We start from the raw sequence: 21,225 nt of genomic DNA on the forward strand, positions 1-21,225 counted from the left end.
GTGTAGTGGTTGGAATTTGAACCAGGCAGAAGTACTAACCACTTAGCCACCTTGCTGCCTGGTAAATTGATTCTTACATTAAATCATGCTGACCTTTCTACTATAAAAAATGTCTTTATCTCATGTTTTTTTTCCCTCCAGTTCACCAGTGACACCATGCATTTTTCCTCCCACTGATCACTGAAGCCAAACATTTCTCCTCCTGCTAACCATAGAGCCAGCAGTAAAAGAGACACCATGACACATAATTGCTGCACTCTATACGATACATTGTAATGTGCTGACCTATCTATTCAAAATGCAAAAAAATGCATTTAGATCTACATTAAAGAGGAGGGCCAGTTTTAAAAAAAAAATGTTTAAAAGTCAGCAGCTGCAAACACTGTAGCTTCTGACTTTTAATAAGCAGACTTACCTGTCCAGGGCGCCCGCGATATCGACCACCCGAGGCTGACCCGTCCCTCGGCTCTCGGGTCCCGGTGACGCCATTTTAACTAAGGGAAACAGGCAGTGAGTCGCGCAGCGCTTTGTGAATGGGGTGCGCTGTGTTCTGGGACACACAGTTCCCAGAACACACAGTGCCCCATTACCCAGAAGACGCTGCACGGAGGAGGGAAGACCGAAGATCACCGCGGAGGAGGAAAAGGCAGATTAAGACGATACGCCTAGCAACAGGCATTTCTGGTAAGTTAAAAAATAATTTTTTTTTGATTTTTTTTTTTTTTGATTTTTTTCAAAATTTTAATGTATTTTTGTTTTTCAGGGTGGCCCTCCACTTTAAGTATATTAAATTCCACCTTCTGCACTACCACTCCATTGCTGTCTGCAGACACAAGAGAGAGGATGTGTCTGACCAGTTAATGATTGCTGAATACTGAGTACGTTCGGTCTATGTTTTTATGAACTGCAAAGTCATATTTATGTCATATTTCTAAGTGGAGATAAGACTTTAAAGATAGAAGTTGTTAGATCAATGTCTATTTCACTGGTTATCTTTCTCTGACTTCAATAGAGCATTAACAAAAGTAGAGTTTCCCAACAATGCTGTCTATTTAGTACAGCAAAAGAAAATGTACTCACCTTCCCTTTAGAGTTTTAAACAGCCCATAGAAGATTCATTTTTTTTTCCATTCAACCAGAGTTGATGAAGTTTAATCAATGTAGCTGGCTTCTGGCTCAGTCCCCCACTCCAAGCCATGCACACTGAAGCATTTCACCCTTACTAGACTTATCGCTCTTATACCTCTATGAATAAGCCCAATGGGGATGAAATGCGTCAGTAGGGTGTGACTTAGATGAGGACTGTGTCGGAAGCCAACTAAGTTGATTAAACCTTATGGGGTGACTTTTATGGAGTGTGACTTTGTCTATTGATTTTGCTACATACTGTATGCTGAGCAGGATGGGCTTTTAAAGCCGGCACCTACAGCAGTGAAGGACCGAGGAGCATAGCAGGGACTTGAAACTCTGTAGCTCTTTTTTTGTTTCTATTGGGAAGTTGTTCAAGAAAAGGGGACATGGGCACTAACAAAAATCTGACTCAATTGATAATGTAGAACTGAATGTATGAGACCTCTGGTCTCCAAACAGAGGTGTCAAAAGAGTGTGAGCTAGGGGACTATTGCGGTGCATATAAATTAAATAATACATCACATGAAGAAAAACAGGTTTTGCATAAAAAATTGTAATACAGTTTATTGAATAAAAACCATTACAGAATCCAAAATATCCAGAATTCGTGGAGCAGGTGAGGTATTTCGACTAGTTTCGCTTTTCAGCTTCCTCAGGAACTACCTACATCTAAAAATGCATCAATTATTCATAAATCTATAAAGAATATCTTGGAAAAGGTGGAGAGGCACCATGGTGACATCACACTCTCTTCCTCATCCTATCAGAGAATGCTTTGCATTCATTGAGAAAATGCAAAGTGCTCTCTGAAAGGTGCCCACTCAGTTCATGACCTGGAAGCAAGTGGAGATCACAGTAGTAGCTTTGCATAGACAATGTAATTGTATAAAAATTGCCATATCTAAACTTAAACTTCAAGTATATCTATAATGTAACATGATGAATACCTATAATACTTACACTAATTCTTCTATCCTGCAGGTGGGACTGGACAGAGCTGTCATCAGGTCTGAGAAATGAGGACCCTCCAATCTGTTATCAGTCAGGTCAAGTTTCCTCAATGATTGGCTTTCTTTTATTGCTAATGCCAGCTGAGAGCATGAAGTGTGCGTTAGGTTGGCACAATTCAGTCTGCAAGAAGGAAATATTAGAACCAAGGATTTTGAGCTAAAGTGTCATCAAAAAACATGTGAATATGTATAAATATCAAAAGCAACCGCACTCACTATGTCTCCACATATGAAATATAAACAATATTTATCTCAGTTGCTTTGCGCTACCATTAACAAAAAGTGCATGGGGCAGATTTACGAAAACTGGAGCATGCAAATTGCCAAAGCTTTCAACAAGCTGAAGTTAGAAGCTGATTGGCTACCATGTACATCTGCACCAGATTCTGAGTGCTCCAGTTTTAGTAAATCTCCCCCTATGTGGTGCATATGATCTAATAATGGCTTTCAAATCCAATGGTGTCATTGGACCTGGAAGGGCAGTTCGGCAGTGCCGGTGTCTGGACACCCACCGAGACATCAGCGGGGCTGAGTCCAAGCCGTCTGGAGGGGTGCCCCTGGTGAGGATGGGTGCTGCATTGGGACTGACCCAAAGGGTTGGGTCCCTGGCCTTCTGGCCTAGATTGGGGTAGCTCTAGCTCCAGTCAGTTTTTTTCAGGAGAGAACACCGGCTCCTTTCTTGCTGGAGGGAGAGGAGCGGTTAGTATTCCCCCGATGTAATTGGGTAAGAGTGATGGGAGCGACAGTGGAGCTTGATGGCAAAGGGCTCTCACCAAGCTTCCAGAACTTCAGGCCGTCCTGGCTGGGGTGGAGGCCGCTGTGTTCTGGGTTGTTGGTCAGGATTGTATGAAAAGCCTGTGGTGAATGTGCCCCTGAAGTAACAGTTCAAGGGTGCCGTACAATCATTGTGAGTGAGGGTCACATTTATTTATGGCATCATGGTCACTTCACCATACACCCTTTTCTTTACACCTGCCTCTAGGGCCAAGCCCTTTGGCTAGGACCAGGGAACATTTTTTTATTCCTGGCCGAAGGGTCTGGCCATTGAATTGCACAATGGTCGCTCTTTCACTCTCCCACTTCCTTCTCCCCACTTTACTATTTATTTTAGCCCTGTGTTGTCACTTATTTGTATGTGTTTGTTGATGTGTTACACGTTTGTCACTGTGTGATGAGTAGGATGTGGGTCCTTGGGTCAACCCTGAAAGTCTTGAGATGGGGGTGGACATGGCCTTTTTGCTTAGTTCACCTTCTCTTATGGGGTCTCCCTTCAGGGGAGCCCCACCAAGTGCTTGGGTGGGTTTGTTTCAGCAGACCCTCCAGAGGAAGGGGTCTATCTGGTTTCAGCCCAATGGACCAAGTTAAGTACCTCAGTCCCCATCTGGATCCTAACTCCCCGGGGGATCAGGGTAAGGTCCTTCCATGTGGAGGACAGTGTAACACCCATTGCACATTTTGTGTTTCGCTCTTTATGTGTGTGCACTTGTTTTGGCACCGAGTGGAGTTTTTGGGTGTGTTTCACACGCCACTGGCTTTTAAAAAAAAAATGGCTTTCCTTCATACAATATTTATTTCAGTTGCGTTGTGCTACCATTAACAAAAAGTTCATGGGCTATAACAATAAATAAATACAAAGTGAATAAATGGATCAAATTAAAACGGAGCTCCACCCTAAAGTGGAGCTTCCGCTCATTGGAACCCTCCCCCCCTCCAGCGCCACAATTGGCACCTTTCAGGGGGGAGGGGGGTGCAGGTACCTGTACAGTACAGGTATCTGCACCCACTTCCGGCATAGATATCCGCAGAATCTACGCCCCTTTCCGCAGAATCTACGCCCCTTTCCGCAGGTCCCCCGCTGTCTGCTGGGAAACACACAGATCCCAGAGACGGTGGGGACCATCCTTATTGCGCAGCGCCACTCGCGCATGCGCAGTAGGGAACCGGGAAATGAAGCTGCACAGCCAAAATGGCGGCGGCAGCACCCGAGAGACGATCGAGAGATCGGCTTCGGGTGCCGACATCGCGGGCGCGCTGGGTGGGTAAGTGTCCTTATTTTAAAAGTCAGCAGCTGCAGTATTTGTAGCTGCTGGCTTTTAAAAAAAAAAAAAACGGCGGAACTCCCGCTTTAATGAAAATTCATAAGGAATGTGCTCCACAAAATCATGTGAATAGGTATGAGTCCAACAGAAATTCATATAAAGTGCTATAAACAATGCCCAAAACAAGGGAATATAGTGTATGAATATGTCAGAAAGGACAGCCCAGATGGTTCCCAAAACAAACAGACTTTGCTTGTGAACACCAACAAAGTCTGCTTAGCAGATTCTCACACTTCAAACTGAAGGAGATCTGAGCACACTTTTAAGGAATAATGCCCAAAATGGATGTATGGATGATGGCTATCTAGCACATCAGAAGCTTACTGAAAGGCTAAATAAGCAGATGAACAATAACCCTCTGATTTAGTGGACCGTTTATCGTGTTATACTAGTGATGTTGTTTTAATACTTTAAAATAATGAGTATTTGCCATATATTATTAAAATGTGTTTTTTTTTTTTTTATAATACTGCACCATGTGAGTTCTTCTTCCTCTTGCATGTCATATATTGACTAAATTACTGGTGGCATTGTTTGTGGTGGATCGGTGTTGTTGGCGAGATAAGCGGAGTGTATTGGTGGAGACAATGGGAGTACACTTATTATCCATTTATCCGTTGAATAGGAGGGTTAATGTCTATCTGCTTATTTATCCCTTCAACGGGCATCTGATGTACTAAGAAACCATAATCCATCCATCCATTTTGGGTATTATTCCCTAAATGTGTGGTCAGACCTCCTTCAGTTTGAGGTCTGAAAATCTGGTAAGCACCTTCTGTTGGTGTTCTGAAGCGGTGAAGAGTCTATGCATTTATGGGACTATCTGGGCTGTCCTTTCTGACTTATTCATACACTATCTTTCCTGGTTTTGGACTTTGTTTATAGCACTGTAGCCAAGAGCTGGATATATACCTAGTCCTACAATCAGCAGACACTGTGTGGCGTTGTTTCAGGGGGAGCCATTTCCCTCTAGTGTTGAGTTTGATGCTGACCTGTTATCTTCTTAATCAGAGACAAGGCAGAGAAAAGCATCTTGGGATATGTAGTCCGTATGGATTGGATTTGCCCTCTGGTTGAATTATGTGGATCTACAACTACAAGCTGGGCTGATGGGGAAGAGCAGACCGCTGGGAGAGACTATAAGAGGGATGGATTGAGGCCTGGAGCACACTCTTGGGACCCGGCGTGGAACTGTGTGCAGGGAATTTGTGATAGTGTGAGCTGCTGTTAAATCGTTGCCTGTACTGGCAGATTTATCCAGCGGATATTTGGACGGACACCTGTGGACAGTTACCCCTAGCTGTGCAGCGGCAGCCTAGAGACCATTCATATCCCATCCATCCTGCAGTGGTATGAGGTTCAGGTGACTTGTGGTGCAGTGCAGCAGAGGTCGAAGGTCATCCCTTGAGCCACGTTCCTGAGAGATCATCATCATCTCTTGTTCCAGTGTGGTGAGTGGGCAACAGCCCAATCTTATAGACACTGTATATAGACACCATTGTCTCCTGCACTTCTTGTCATCTTTAGTTCCAAGCATGGGCGTAGCATAAGGGGTTGCAGGGGTCACAATCGCAACCCTGCCCCTATCTCCAGGGGGCCCCTGCAGCCTCCCTATTATATTATCATATCCTGCACAAAATCAAAGTCCGATATGCCCTAGGGCCCCACAGCCATGCTCCAAATACTGGGCTTCTACTTTGCCTTCCACAGTCCACACCCCTCTGTTCCCATTGGCTGAGGAGAAGCTGTGAGCCATTTCCTTAATGGAGAGGAGCACAAGGTGAGAACAGCCCAGGATGGGGAAGTGTCTGTGCTGTGTGCTGGCAACATGGAATGGTAACGGAGCTCAGCGAGGCAATAGGAGGAGAGCCCAGGTCAACTTTTGCATCAGGTCCCACAAGCTTCAAGCTATGCCTCTGGTTCCAAGGATCTAGACCAAACATCATAGACACTATATACAGACATCTTTGCCATCCATTGTTCTGCTGTTGCTTGTAGATCCACAGAAAGTAACATCTTTAAGTCAGTGATCACTGTGAATCCAGTTACAGTTTAATTTACACAGGAAGATTGTTTGCTATTTATTCACAACTTATTGAGTCAGTTGCTTTACTTTACCATCCAAAGTTTCCTTGTATGCAATTAAACATCAAAGGGCTAGCTGAAGATCAACTGGATTGCCTCACAGCAACACGGGACTACTTTCACCTCCCTCCCCACTTCAGGGATTTGTTTTACTGAAGCTCATAGACCAAGAACTCTCTGTAAGAGCAGGTTGAATTGCAATAAAGTTTTCTTTGCTAAAAGTAGTATTTGTTATTTACGGTTCTGCATTTATGTGTGAAAGAGCAGTAGAGAGGGTCTGACACTAATAAGAGCCTCTGCCCTCCTGTAGCCTTTTCACATTATACTGTATGTGCTTGGTTGAACGCAGAGATCATAGTGTTTACTGTTAAATGTTTGAATCTGATAAGTGATTGTTATTTAGTTATTGATAAATTCCTGTAGGAAACAACATTTTAAAGTGTAAACTTGAGTTGACTCTCTAGTTTCTTTTCCTTCTATCTCATTAAGTAAATTTTGCTAATTGAATCAATTCTGGTGTATTTACTTCTTTTTTGCTGTCATTTAGAGGAAAGGAAAAGAAAGTATGGACCCAGGGTGTCAGAGAACTCACAGGGCCGGGGGGCAACCATGGAGGTACTGATTTATCTTCGACCCTCAAGAGGGCACTTTATATGAATTTCTTTGGAACTCATACCTATTCAGATGATTGTGGTGAACCCCATTTTTTATGAATTTTCATGAATTTTATCTATTTATGTATATTCACGTGGTATTTATTTATTGTTATAGCAAGTGCACTATTTGTTAATGGTAGCGCTATGGAATTGAGATACATATTGTAAGAAGGAAAGCCATTATTAGATCATATGCACCACATAGGGGGAATTTTTGTAAAACTGAAACACTCGGAATCTGGTGCAGATGTACATGGTAGCCAATCAGCTTCTAACTTCAGCTTGTTTAACCACCGCCCGCTGCAGATATAATGTGGCAGTGTGGCTCTATTGCGCAAAAAGACATACCTGTAATAGATAATGTGGGCGTGGCACGGAGCAAGAGTCAAAGCTCGTGGCAGTCGGCCGCGATGTCATCCTCCCACCCGTGATCGCTCCACTGAGAGGCAGAATGGGGATCTGTAAACAAGGATGATCCCCGTTCTGACAGGAGACAACATGGAGATCTGCTGTTCCTAGTGATCAGGAACAGCGATTTCTGTGTTGTCCCAGTGAGCCCATCCCGCACACAGTTAGAACACACCCAGGGAACACAGTTAACCCTTTGATCGCTCCTTAGTGTTTAACCCCTTGACTGCCAGTGTCATTTATACATGCACCGGTTTTAGTAAATCTCCCTATTATATAAAATATAGATGAATGATTTGAGATAAAGAACACGTTTTATAAACTAAACTCGATATAAACCATTACTTCCATGCACTACACAGTTATATTGTTTAATTGGAGAGTGAGAAGAAGACAGCAATGGAGGTTTAAATAGATATGCAGTCAATAGTGAAACACCGGGATGCCATTTGTCCCCGTTCGTTTCCCTGTTCATCTGTTCCCCTGTATCTTGGCAGCCCACAGTAAACTATATATAACAGGGATGCACCTTCCGCAGTTCCTCTGCTCCAGGTTACAAAATGGCCATGCATTTGCATACGGCTCCAGTGATTCCATTTTGTAATCTGGATTGACGGTTGTACAGGACCTGTGCTATGCATTGTTTACTGTGGGATGCCGGGGACTGTTGAGATAGCACCTGCACTTTGCAAATTTTACCCTGTGCCAAGGTAGATAGTTAAATTGTGAGATGGAAGGAAAGGTCTTTCATACTTACAGTAACTCTTCTATCCTGCAAGATTCGCTGGAAAGAGCTGTCATCAGGTCACTGAGTTTAGATCCATCCATATTGTTATAAGACAGGTCAAGTGACCTCAGGGACTGGTTAATACAGATGGTAGGTGCCAGATGGTCAAAAGAATTCTGTGTTAGGCCATTGCTACTCAGACTGTGGAAGAAACAATATTATACAATATTTACATAAATAGCAGTGTCTGGATAAAGAAAAAAATGTTCCTTCAGAAAATATTAGTTCCCTGTCTGTCAAATCAATGGCTTTAGATCCTTCTGGTATGCTTTCCAGGCTGAACTGCTTTGCTGAAAAAAAAATACTGTTAACGCGACACAATAGCTCAAACTCTAATTTACATAGACAGGTGAATGAGTCAAAGTTCATTCCCCCCTGTGACTGCCTGTTTAGATGTCTCTGTCACCCGATGCCTGACCTGCCACCAAAATGGGGTAAGTGGCAGTCAGACAGCGGGTAGGGGGGACACAGTAGCTGCATATGATGGGCGCAGAGGCTGCAATTGATGGGGCACAGAGGCTGCATTTCATGGGCACAGAGGCTGCATATGAAGGGCACAGTAGCTGCAAATTATGGGCACAGTAGCTGCAAATGATGGGCACAGAGGCTGAATATTATGGGCACAGAGGCTGCATATGATGGGCACCGTGGCTGCATTTCATGGGCACAGTGGTTGCATTTAATGGGCACAGTGGCTGCAGGAGATGAGCACAGTGGCTGCAGGAGATGGGGCACAGTGGCTGCATATGCTGGGCAAAGTGGCTGCATATGATGGGCACAGTGGCCCCTTATGATGGGCACAGTGGCTGCATATGATGGGCACAGTGGCTGCATTTGATGTTTTTGTTTCAGTATTTTTCAGAATTTTTCAGTTTGTTTGCGCCCCCCCCAAAAATTATGAGCACCAGCCACCATTGTTTGCGCACCATACTATGGGCTCGCAATAAATATAAAATATCACTTTTCTCCAGGAAAAATAAGGATGGTGAATCTCCCCAGATATCAATAAACACCTAGTAGGGGTCTTAAGTATTCGCTATTCTATCCAATACTAGAAAACACTTGGCTAGAGATACAGTGCCTTGGAAATGTATTGCTTTCCCCTTGAAATTTTCCACATTTTGTCATGTTACAGCAAATAACGTAAATGTATTGGGATTTTATGTGGTACACAAAGTGGCACATAATTGTGAAGATGAAGGAAAATGGTAAATGGTTTTCAATTTTTTTTTTACAAATAAATATCTGAAAAGTGTGGCGTACATTTGTAATCAGCCCCCTTTACTATGATACCCCTAATTAAAATCTAGTGCAACCAATTGCCTTCAGAAGTCACCTAATTAGTAAATAAAGTCCACCTGTGTGTAATTTAATCTCAGTATAAATACAGCTGTTCTGTGAAGCCCTCAGAGGTCTGTTAGAGAACCGTAGTGAACAAACAGCATCATGAAGGACAAGGAACACTCCAGACAGGTCAGGGATAAAGTTGTGGAGAAGTTTAAAGCAGGGTTAGGTTATAAAAAAATATCCCAAATATCTATTATCTGAAAATGGAAAGAGTATGGCACAACTGCAAACCTACCAAGACATGGGGCCGTCCACCTAAACTGACAGGCCGGGCAAAGAGAACATTAATCAGAGAAGCAGCCAAGAGGCCCATGGTAACTCTGGAGGAGCTGCAGAGATCCACAGCTCAGATGGGAGAATCTGACCACAGGACAACTATTATGCCCTGTACACACGGTCGGACATTCGGACGACAAAATCCATCGGATTTTTTCCAACAGATTTTGGCCCAAAATTGTCTTGCATACACGCGGTCGCACAAAGTTGTTGGAAAATCCGCTCATTCAGAACGAGGTGGGCGTAAAACACGTACGGTGGGACTATATAGAAGGCAGTAACCAATAGCTTTTGTCACGTAATTTATTCTGAGCATGCGTGGAACTTTGGAATTGTTTACACACGATCAGAATTTAAACAATCGGATTTTGTTGTCTGAAAATTTTAGATCCAGCTCTCAAACTTTGTGTGTCGGAAATTCCGACTGAAAAAGTCAGACTTTCCGACAACACGATCCAATCGCACATTTTCTGTCGGAAAGTCTGACCGTGTGTACGGGGCATTAGTCACGCACTCCACAAATCTGGCATTTATGGAAGAGTGGCAAGAAGAAAGTCATTGTGGAAAGAAAACCATAAGAAGTCCCAATTGCAGTTTGCAAAAAGCCATGCGGGGGGACACAGCAAACATGTGGAAGAAGTTGCTCTGGTCAGATGAGACCAAAATTTAACTTTTTGGCCTAAATACAAAAGTCTATGTATAGCGGAAAACTAACACTGCACATCAACCTAAACACACCATCCTTTTCTTCAGCAGTACAGGGAAGCTGATCAGAGTTGATGGGAAGATGGATGGAGCCAAATACAGGGCAATCTAAAGCCTCATACATACACACGGTACGATTGTTGGCAGGGGATTGTCTGTTGACAGACTGTTGTCCTAAAATCTTACTGTTAATACGAACAATTGTTGTCCAACTTTCGCCCAACAAATGTTGGATGGCAGGCTAGTACATTTTCGGAGGACAACGGTTTGACATCAGATTTTCGTATTGTCAGTACACAAATCTGTCACACAAAATTTGAAAGTACAAACATGCATGCTCGGAATCAATGCTCACCAAACACGAAATTAGCAGAAGGGGCCCAAAGGGTGGTGCTCAAGAGCTGAAATTCTTAGTAGTACATCACTATGTTCATGTTTGTTGCACGACAATTGTGTACCGTTAGTATGCAAGACAAGATTCTGGCACACGCCCTTTTGACAAAAATCAGATGCTCGGTTGGCCAACAATCCTACCCTGTGTACAAGGCTTTAGAAGAAAACGTTAGAGCAGTGGTCATCAACCCTGTCCTCAGGGCCCACTATAACAGGCCAGGCTTGCAAGATAACTGAAATACATCACAGGTGATATCATTTGCTGCTCAGTGATTGCAGAATTCTAGTCTGCATCTCCACTAGGTAATACATAAAACCTGGCCTGTTAATGGGCCCTGAGGACAGGGTTGATGACCACTGTGTTAGAATCTGCAAAAGACTTGAGCCTGGGACAGAGATTCACCTTTCAGCAGAACGACCCTAAACATACAGCCAGAGCTACAATGGAATGGTTTAGATCAAAGCATATTCATGTGTTAGAATGGCCCAGTCAAAGTCCAGATCTAAATCCAGTTGAGAATCCGTGACAAGACTTGAAAATTGCTGTTCACAGACTCTCTCCATCCAATCTGACAGAGCTTGAGATATTTTGCAAAGAAGAATCTCTAGATGTGGAAAGCTGGTACAGACATATCCAAAAAGACTTGCAGCTGTAATTGCAGTGAAAGGGGGTTCTACAAAGTATTGCCAAGAGGAGTTGAATACAAATGCACACTTTTTAGATATTTATTTGTAAAACAAAATTGAAAACCATTTATCATTTTCTTTTCACTTCACAATTATGTGTAACTTTGTGTTGGTCTAGCCCAATAAAATACATTTACACTTTTGGTTGTAACATGACAAAATGTGGAAAATGTCAAGGGGTATGAATACTTTTTCAGGACACTGCATATAAGTCTGTGCAGCATGAAAAGCTTTTGTGGAATAACTAGATCCATTGAGTAATTTGCTACTTACCATAACTTCTGGATCCTGCAACGAGGGTGTTTTAGAACAGTGCATACTATCCTAATGCCCTCATCCTTCAAATTATTATCTCGTAAGCTGCAAATATAAGATGGTAAAGGAAGTATTATTATAACCCTAATGCAATCTACAATGATTCAAAAACCTTAAGCCACATTCACACTAGTGCGGCTTAGACATTTTGCTACTTCAGCGTGATCTCTAAGCTGCAGATCAATGCGCTTTGGACCTCAAATTTCATTCAAATTATACTTTGATACTATGTGACTTGAGTCGCAACAATTTGAACAGTTCCATTGACGGAAGTGGGGTTAGACTTGTCATGCGATTTTGAACTTTCAAATTACATACCAAATTGCACTGGTGTGAACCAGGGCTCAAGCTGACGTTTAGGTATGAAATATATAAACGAGGTCTGGCTTTACCTGCCAAAAATATTTGTTCATCCAATTATGAGTTTTATAGATCTGCCAAACAGCACAGTCCTCTCTGGCAACAAAATCGACCTGATTTTTTTCTGTTGCAGTTTCCCTTTCACTCTCAGGTCTCCTCTCCACCCTCACCCTCTGACAAGGCAGTAAAAAGAACCAGCCCAGTGACAAGCTGATCATTCTGTCACTTTGCTCTCTCTTCCTATCAGCATGCATCTTGCAAAAAGTCAAATACCTGTTGAATTTGGGACTTGTAATATTTTCTGTCAACATACCATTAAGGTTAATTTAAAACTGGAAGTATGGCAGCTCCACACCATGTTTACTATCTAAATTAAATTAGTTGTTGCATTGAAAGTCCCATAGATAAGTAATCACATTGACAGGGACCAAAACTGGAAAGCACAAGCAATGAGCTAACAGTTTTGGCTTTTTCTCAGAAAGGACAGAACTTAGGTAAGTGTAATAAACAATTTACACCTACCTAACGCTGTCCTTTCCATATATATATATATATATATATATATATATATATATATATATATATATATATATATATATATAACTCCTGGAGTTTCCTGTTGATAACAAAAAATGTGGGTGAGTTTTAATAATGAAAAAAACATGGTTGTGGTATAGCCTTTACCTGAGGTCTTCCACTGTATGTAGAGCTTGAACAAGTCTCTCCAAACCCTCCTTCTGAATACTACTGGACTCTAGATTAAGCCTTTTTGTTTCTTTGCAGGATTCCAAAATGAATGGAAACAGGCTACAATCCAAAGGACTAAGAGGGACATAGGAAAAGTCAAAACTTTTGTTTGATCCAAGAGATTCCAACACAAGAGCTCTATTCCGGGTCTCAGAAAGATACACGAAAGCGGTGAGAAGTTGTCGGTTATCGTCTTTGTACTCATCTAACATCCAAACCTCACGAATGGAATTCTGGAGCCAGTTGATGATCACCTTTGGAGTTGCAGTAGATAGTTCCCCCAGATACGGCTTGAAAAGCTTACTAGTGGAGAAGTCCGAAAGACCACAGAGCAAACGAAGAAAAAGGTCAGCGCGGTTGTCCTCAAATGATTTGGCCTCTCTAAGGGATTTCTGTAACTTCTCAGGAGAATAGTCAATATAATGAACTAGAGCAGCAAAAAATTCCTGAATTGTGAGGTGTAAGAAGGAAAATGTCACTGCTGGAGGTTGACCAGCTTCTGCCATAAAACTTGATAAAAGTTTTGAGTGGATGTCCACGGAAAATGACTTCAGATGTTTTTCATCAAAAATGACTATGTGGTTCATAACACCGTATTCTGCCATCTGTCCAATGGATGATAAGAGTTGGCGAGCACCACTACACTCCTGGCTGTGATTGAACAGAATGTTGGCAATATAAGTTACAAAGAGTTGTGTCACTGTTCTGGGCATTGAGGACATGAGCTGGTCATTAGCAGCTTGCTTATTGCCCTTAAAGCAAGCTGATAATACTGTGCAAATGATCCAGCAGTAGGATGGAATGTAACAGAAAGTGTATAGATTGTCGTTCTCCTTGACGTATTGAAACATCTTAATGGCTACATTCTTGTCTACACAGAATTGTTCAAAGTACAATTGCCTTTCCTTGGAAAAGAACCCCATGATCTCAGATACTCGCTGAAAAGCCTCCAGATCTATTGAGGCCAGTTTGGTTGGCCGACTAGTCATTAACACAGAGCAACCCTTGAGAAGTGACTGCCTTACCAGGCTGACCACAAGTACTCCGAGACTTCTGGCATGTTTCATGTTGGAGCAAAGTGGAATTGACCTGAAATCCATTTGGTGGACACTCTCATCTAACCCGTCAAAGATAAACAATATATGTTCTGGGTTTTGTAAAATGTTCTCAAGCTGTGGTTGCAGATATGGATATTGGCTAAGGATCAGCCTCTCCAAGCTGATCTCAGTCATTTTGTTGAGCTCTCGGAATTTGAAAAAGAAGACAAAAGAAAACCTCTGGTAGTGTTTTCCATTTACCCAGTCGTAAACGAATTTCTGCATCAGTGTGGTCTTTCCTACTCCCGGTACTCCGCTTATCATTACCATACGAGGCACACGCCCTGACAGATGACACCAGCGGAAGAGTCTGTTTGGAGAAATATGCTCTAATCTACTTGATGCTGTATACAAGCATCTCTCATGCCTTATCCCTGTCTCAATTAGCTCGTTCTTAGAATGTTGTCTGAACTGATTGCTGGAGACCACAACTAGGTTTACAAAACGTTCTGAAAATTGGAAACTTTGCTGCTCAAAAGTAGACCTGGGGGGTTGCTTTTCCACAAGATTCTGATTTGCCCTCAGTAAGCAGTTCTTATGATATTCATGAATCTCTAAAAATGAATTAATAGCTTAATTAATAATTAAAGTTGAATTCCAGCCATACCTACAACAACAACAATAACCCTTCCCTCCCCTACCTTATTGTCCCTGGTCCACCCCTTTCATTCATTAGGTTTTAGTTCTTTCAGTCATGAAGGCCCAGCATTACATGTGGGCATTACTAAGAGCAGTCCACATGCAAATGCAGTCAAATAGAGCCTACCCTGGCTTGAGGACATACAACAACATTTAGCCCTTCCCTCCCCTACCTGATTGTCCCTGGTCCACCTCTTTCACTCATTAGATTTCAGTCCTTTCCATCATGGAGGACCAGCATTACATGTGGGCATTACCAAGGGCAGTCCGCATGCAAATGCAGTCTGTCCAGGAATGCCCACCCCTCTAGACTGATATCCACCCATAAATGCATTTTTGATATTTACATAACATCTCCCAAGAACCAGCCTGTTGCTTGCTCTACAGCAGTGGTAGCCTGTTCCATACAGGGTGCAGCCCTCCTAATCCATGCGCCTGGACCCTAATCTACATGCAGGGTGCCAGACGCATAGATTTCAATAGGTTTTTTTTAAGCACATGATTAAAACATTTAACTAAAGGCTGTAATGTAACAAAATAGGTAAAAAGCCAAGGGGGTGAAAACTTTTTCAAGGCACTGTATGATTTACTATTGACATAAACACATACACAAACACACAACAGGTTGAACTGGATAAATTGGGGTCTTAATTCAACCTTACCAATTATGTATGTAACAATGTTTTATGAGCCAAGCATGTAGAGTTGAGTTAGTTCACTGCACCTTATTTTAGTTTCACTTTAATTTTGGGGTGAAGTGTGGTTTTACTAGGATGGGGACTGAGCATTTTACAATGGAGGTATTGGAGTTTGAGTTGATCCATTTTTGACCGAGTGGCTTGGATGCATGACACCATATCACAGTAATTGGTCAGTCAATCGGATAGTTACAAATCGCAGTAGAGAGGTGGATTTAGGCTATATTTTGTGTGTACATTTCAATCCCCCTCCTCTCTCTTACAGTATCATTGTAAACTTTGATCAATGAAAGGATATAGAAGTCTAGCACATAATCCATCCAATGTTGTAACTTTATAGTAGGTGGTCATATTGTATATGGTTGGACGGTGCTAGTAACTTCCACTGTGTTTGTAACTTTGCAGAGAAGGAACTCTCTTGTTTCAAATTACACTCTTCTTTGGTATCCTGTGACAAACATATAGATACCTTTTGGGTTGGATCTGCACCTCCAACCTTGTAGTAGCGGAGATACAATTATTCATCAATTATTGTTTCTTTCGTGCACATGTCACCTATCCTAAAAGTATACACACATATGCCGCGTACACACGAGTGAATTGTCCGGCGTACTTAGTTTGGCAAACAATCTGGCGGATAGTCCGGCGGACTTTCTACCGAACAGACTTGGCCACACATGGACACACAGAAAGTCCGGCGTTTGCTAGCGTGATGACGTCCAGCACGTACGACGGTACTAGAAAAAGGAAATTCAATAGCCAGTAGCCAATAGCTTCCTAATAGTACTTGCTTCTGAGCATGCGTCATTCTTAGTCCGCCGGACTAGCATACTCACGAACATATTGTCCGCTGAAACCCAAGACCGGCAGAAATATTGGAGTGCAAAACTACTTTCTAAGTCCGCCGGACTTTACGCTGGAAAAGTCCGCTGAAGCCCACACACGATCGAATTGTCCGCTGAAATGCGTTTCGGCGGACTAAGTTCGCCGGACAATTCGCTCGTGTGTACGCAGCATAACACACACTTGTTTCCCTTTTAAAAACCTAAGAAAGGTGAAGTCTCTTACTCTGTCATTGGCCATTGGTGTGTGGGTATACGCATCCCCATTTTCATTTTTTTAGTGCTTTTGTTTGCCAGTTTAAGAGAATTAGTGTAATATAGAAGGCAGTCAACTGAGGCCGCGTACACACGCGCGGACTGTTCGCCCAACTTTGTCCGTCCAACAGTTTCGGCAAACAGTCCGCTCAAACTTAGCATGGACGGACATGGCCACACACGACGTACGAACAGTTTGCTGAAACCGTGCACGATGACGTGAACGGCACGTACGACGGGACGAAAAATACGACGTCCTATACACTGCATTATAGCTTTCGGCGTGAAAATCCTTTCTGAGCATGCGCGCAACTTTGTTTGACGAACAAGCCTACACACGAGCGGACTGTTCGCTGAAACAAGGTTTCAGCGGACAGTTTTACGGAATTTCCGAAAAACCTTGTCCGTCAAACTGTCCGCTGAAACTGTCCGCTGAAAGCCCACACACGAGCGGACTGTCCGCCCAAACACTGTTCAGCGGACAAAGTTGGGCGAACAGTCCGCCCGTGTGTACGCGGCCTAAAGGGGTTGTAAACCCTCAAGGTTTTTCACCTTAATGCATTCTATGCATTAGATTGAACAACCTTCTGTAGTTCAGCATCCCCCCAGAACCCCCTTTTATTTACCTGACTCCAATCTTTCCAGAGATGAGAACGAGCACAGCAGTTCCAGCTGCTGTCTCGGGTCCTCAATGGATCGATTGGTAGTAGCGCAGCCATTGGCTCCCACTGCTGTCAATCAAATCCAGTGACGCGGGAACCGGGGGGGCTAGGCAGAGTTCTGCTATCCGTATTAATGGACGCAGCAGCAGGACTCGGGAGCATGCCCGCACGTGTATCCCCTTGGAATATGGGTTTCCAAGGGGGCACTCAATGTGGGGAGGAGCCAGGAGCACCGCTGGGGGACCCCAGAAGAGGAAGATCAGGGCCACTCTGTGCAAAACCCTTGCACAGAGGAGCTAAGTATGACATGTTTGTTATTTTACAAAAAAAAATGAACCTTTGCAACCCCTTTAAGCACAAATTCAGTTAACTATTTACCTCTAATTTCCGGAATAAACGAGTGGCCACACTCATCCAATAAGATTTGCTGTACCAGATTTTCACCTAAACACAAAACATCAATCCATGATGCAAACATTAACCTTTAGTGGTTGCTAAGTTCACTATATATTTATGTGGCCCTTACGTGTATGTCATATATTTTTTCAGGAACATATTAAGGATAGGAAAATATTACTATGCATTTTTACCAGGGTGGATTTAAATCACTAGTAAAAAAGCTTGATTTAAATCAACTCGATTTAAATCATAATTTTTAAAGAGCAACTGTCATCTCTGTCCCGCAGCGACTCCTCTTGTTGACACAACGACAGTCCCATTCACTTTAATGGGACGGCTGGTGATGTGACAGAGACACAACAAGGTGAGAGACGTGGCGGCAGCTGGTGAGTAGATGCCCGCTAACAGGCGCTGCCATGATGGATCTGAAATGACAGGTGCTCTTTAAATGTAAGAACTCTTCTTGCTGGTAGTTAGAATCTTTAATATTTGCAAACAAATTGAAGGTTTCCTATTTAGAATAATAAGCTGTCAGGTTAGTAAAACAGTGATATCAGAAACAATTCAATCATACAGTTTGTAGTGTACATAGATTTGCAAAACAATAGGATAAAGGAATATTCCTAAACTTTGTTTTATCTCATGGTTACTGTGAAATTGTGTGAACACATCAATGTAGTGCATGTTATCTCAGCCTGCAGAGCTTGGATTCATTGAATGGGTTTACCAAAAGTGTAAATATTGCAAAATATACAGCTTCATGCTACATAAATATCAAGCTCCATTTCATGCTGAATAAACGAAATGATTAATGTATCTTAAATAAATAAAAAACTATCTTTAGATATATTTTTACTCCAAAAACATTTTATTAAAATGAATTTGATAAAAATCAATAAAATCTATTTAAATAAAAAAAAAATCCAATTTAAATTACAAAAAGCAGATTTTATTGATTTTAAAAAAAAATCATTGATTTATATCTACCCTGCTTTATTAATCCCCCAAAAAAACTTCTAGAAGCTGTTATTAGCATTGGTTTCTGCTTATACAAGCTAAATAGTGTTATCTTATGTGTCCATGCACACTACTTTAGGCTATTATGCCGTGTACACACGACCAGACTTTTTGACAGCAAAGGTCCATAGTGTGTGGGCTCTATCGGACCTTTGCTTGCCAAAAATCCGACGGACTTTAGAAATAGAACATGTTTTACATTTTGCCGCCAGAACTTCGCCGGACTCAGTTCCCAGTGGGAAACCTGTTCGTCTGTATGCAGGTCCGATGGACCAAATAGGACGCACGGGCAAATGCAGCACCTGCCCGCGAGAATGTTTAGATTCTCGGCGACAGGGTACTGTACATCTCGGGCTCGCTGCAATAGGAAAAACACATTTTCCTATTGCAGCGAGCGCGAGGGGGAATGCCCCTCCAGGGGTATTCCAGGCCCTTAGGTCTGGTATGGATTTTAAGGGGAAGCCCCTACGTCGAAAAAACGGCGTGCCCCCCCCCAAAATCCATACCAGACCCTTATCCGAACATGCAGCCCGGCCGGTCAGGAAAGGGGATGGGGACGAGCGAGGGCTCCCCCCCCCCCCCGAGCCGTACCAAGATGCATGCCTTCAACATGAGGGGTGGGTGCTTTGGGGAAGGGGGGTGCTCTCTGTCAGACCCTAGTCTGCTGGAAAATCCAGTCGTGAGTACAGGGCATTAACGTTTTTTTTTAGCTTATGAACCCCCATGTGATCCGATTCTGGTGCGAACAAAAAAAGGGTCCTGCACCAGTTTGGCTCAATTCGCACCCCAAAGACAACGCATGTAATTCGCACAGGAATGTGCTGTGATTCCTGTGCGAATTACATGCGGTGTCTGAACTGCAGCGGTGTGACAGGCTTAGCGTCTATGAGCAGAAAAAAATGTTTTTGTAGAGTTTGTGGAAGCATTTTTCTAGCTGAAAACAAAAAAAACGCTAGACGCTCCTAAAAGCTTCAAAACGCTCCTGAAAGCTTTTTTCAAGCAATTATTATTTTTTTTTTAGCTTGATGTACTGTCAAAAAGCTTCCGAAAGCTAGTAAAACGCTACTAGAAGCTGGCACAAAAATGCTATTATCACCGTTTTTCATCCAGCGTTGTATCTCTTGACCCTCCCTTTTAGATTGTAAGCTCTAACGGGCAACGCCCTCTGATTGAATTGTATTGCAACTCTACTGTCTGCCCTAATGTTGTAAAGTGCTGTTCTAACTGTCGGTGCTATATAAATGCTGTATAATAATAATAATAATAATAATAATAATAATAATAATGTTGGAGTTGGTCAAGTCAGAGAGGCTGTTATATAAATCATGAATTTAAGACAGTAAACAGGTAGGCTGCAGCAAGACAAAGATATTTCTACATTACCTGTCTTAATGATCTCATCCAGTACTGAGGATAGATTAGGGGATGGAGCGTCAGTGCATAGTACATGGAGACTCTCCCAGAATCCCAGTATAGCCTCTCTTCCTGCATGAAGAATGTCCTGAATTAACTTCACTGAGAATTCAGAAGCTCCCAAATCTTCTTTAATTTTCACGTGATCCTAAAGAAGAGTTATAGTAGACATGAAATAGAATATTATATATATATATATATATATATATATATATATATATATATATATATATACACATGATGCATTAAGTATTACCAAGTTCCTGGCCCTGAAAATCCATTCTGAAACCTGACCAACCACCTTAGTTCTCTGACTTAGCACCCTGCGACTTTTTGCTGTTTCCAAAATGAACAAAAGGACACAGATTTGAAAACATTCTGGACATCCAGAGTGCCAAAACAAAGATACTGTGTAGCGTTCTGGAAAAAAAAATCCCGACACAAATATGGCACAGTCATCTAGAAAAGTGCTTTGCCTCACAAGTACTATTTTGAAGGAGACAACAGCTATTAGTGTATAGGTAAGCAAACTTATTTTCACAGTCAATTCTGGGAATTAAATTGTCACACCTCATATATGTATACAGTATATCTAAATAATATATATAATATAATATATATAAAACATATGGTGGTTTCAATTTTTATAGTGCATGATATCAGTACAACTGTTTCATCAAATATTTATATTTTTGGTTAAAAAAAAGGTATTTAAATACATTTTAATGAACTCAAGCACAACATCTTAGATTTTTTCTGTAAAATATAAAAGAAATGACAGATTTGAATGAATAGGTAACAAATGTGAAAATTAAAAAAACCAAAATTGTACATAGAAGATGATTAAAAGCCTTTATAGGTCACCTACTTAGAGTTAGAGCGATTGCAAAGGTCAAATAAAAACAAAACGAAAAAAAAAAAAACATATCTATACTTACCTGCTCAGTGCAATTGAGTTCTCGGATCCCCCAACAGCCTTCTTGGTTCCTCCACTCTGTTCAGTGCCCCCCACGGACCCCATGGGGGCACTCATGAGTGCTCGCTCCCGAGCCCCACTGTTGCGTCCATTGACACAGATGCCCCCCTCTCTCTCGTTCCTGGCTTTGATTGACAGCAATGGGAGTCAATTGCTCTCGGTGCCCCAGCAAAGCCAATGAGACTCGAAAGTGAGGGGAGAGAAGAGCTGTAGACGTGCAC

General features: G+C 42.2%; 1 protein-coding gene across 2 annotated transcripts in view; it reads right to left on the reverse strand.

Moving 5' to 3' along the window:
* Nucleotides 1-21,225, reverse strand: part of LOC143942901 (NACHT, LRR and PYD domains-containing protein 12-like) — a 54,977-nt gene that overhangs the window by 23,989 nt on the left and 9,763 nt on the right. The window contains exons 3-8 of one of the 2 annotated variants that reach the window (XM_077464312.1): nt 19,999-20,176; nt 17,578-17,643; nt 12,944-14,657; nt 11,858-11,944; nt 8,147-8,317; nt 2,092-2,262 (exon numbers count right to left, since the gene is read on the reverse strand). In XM_077464312.1, coding sequence (XP_077320438.1) covers nt 2,092-2,262; nt 8,147-8,317; nt 11,858-11,944; nt 12,944-14,657; nt 17,578-17,643; nt 19,999-20,176 — 2,387 coding nt within the window. The remainder of the gene's footprint in view (nt 1-2,091; nt 2,263-8,146; nt 8,318-11,857; nt 11,945-12,943; nt 14,658-17,577; nt 17,644-19,998; nt 20,177-21,225) is intronic. The other variant, XM_077464313.1, reaches the window with a different exon arrangement.

Source organism: Lithobates pipiens, unplaced genomic scaffold, assembly GCF_037356315.1.
Source record: "Lithobates pipiens isolate NorthernLeopardFrog02 unplaced genomic scaffold, aLitPip1_a1.2 Scaffold_30, whole genome shotgun sequence".
NCBI classification, from domain to species: domain Eukaryota; kingdom Metazoa; phylum Chordata; class Amphibia; order Anura; family Ranidae; genus Lithobates; species Lithobates pipiens.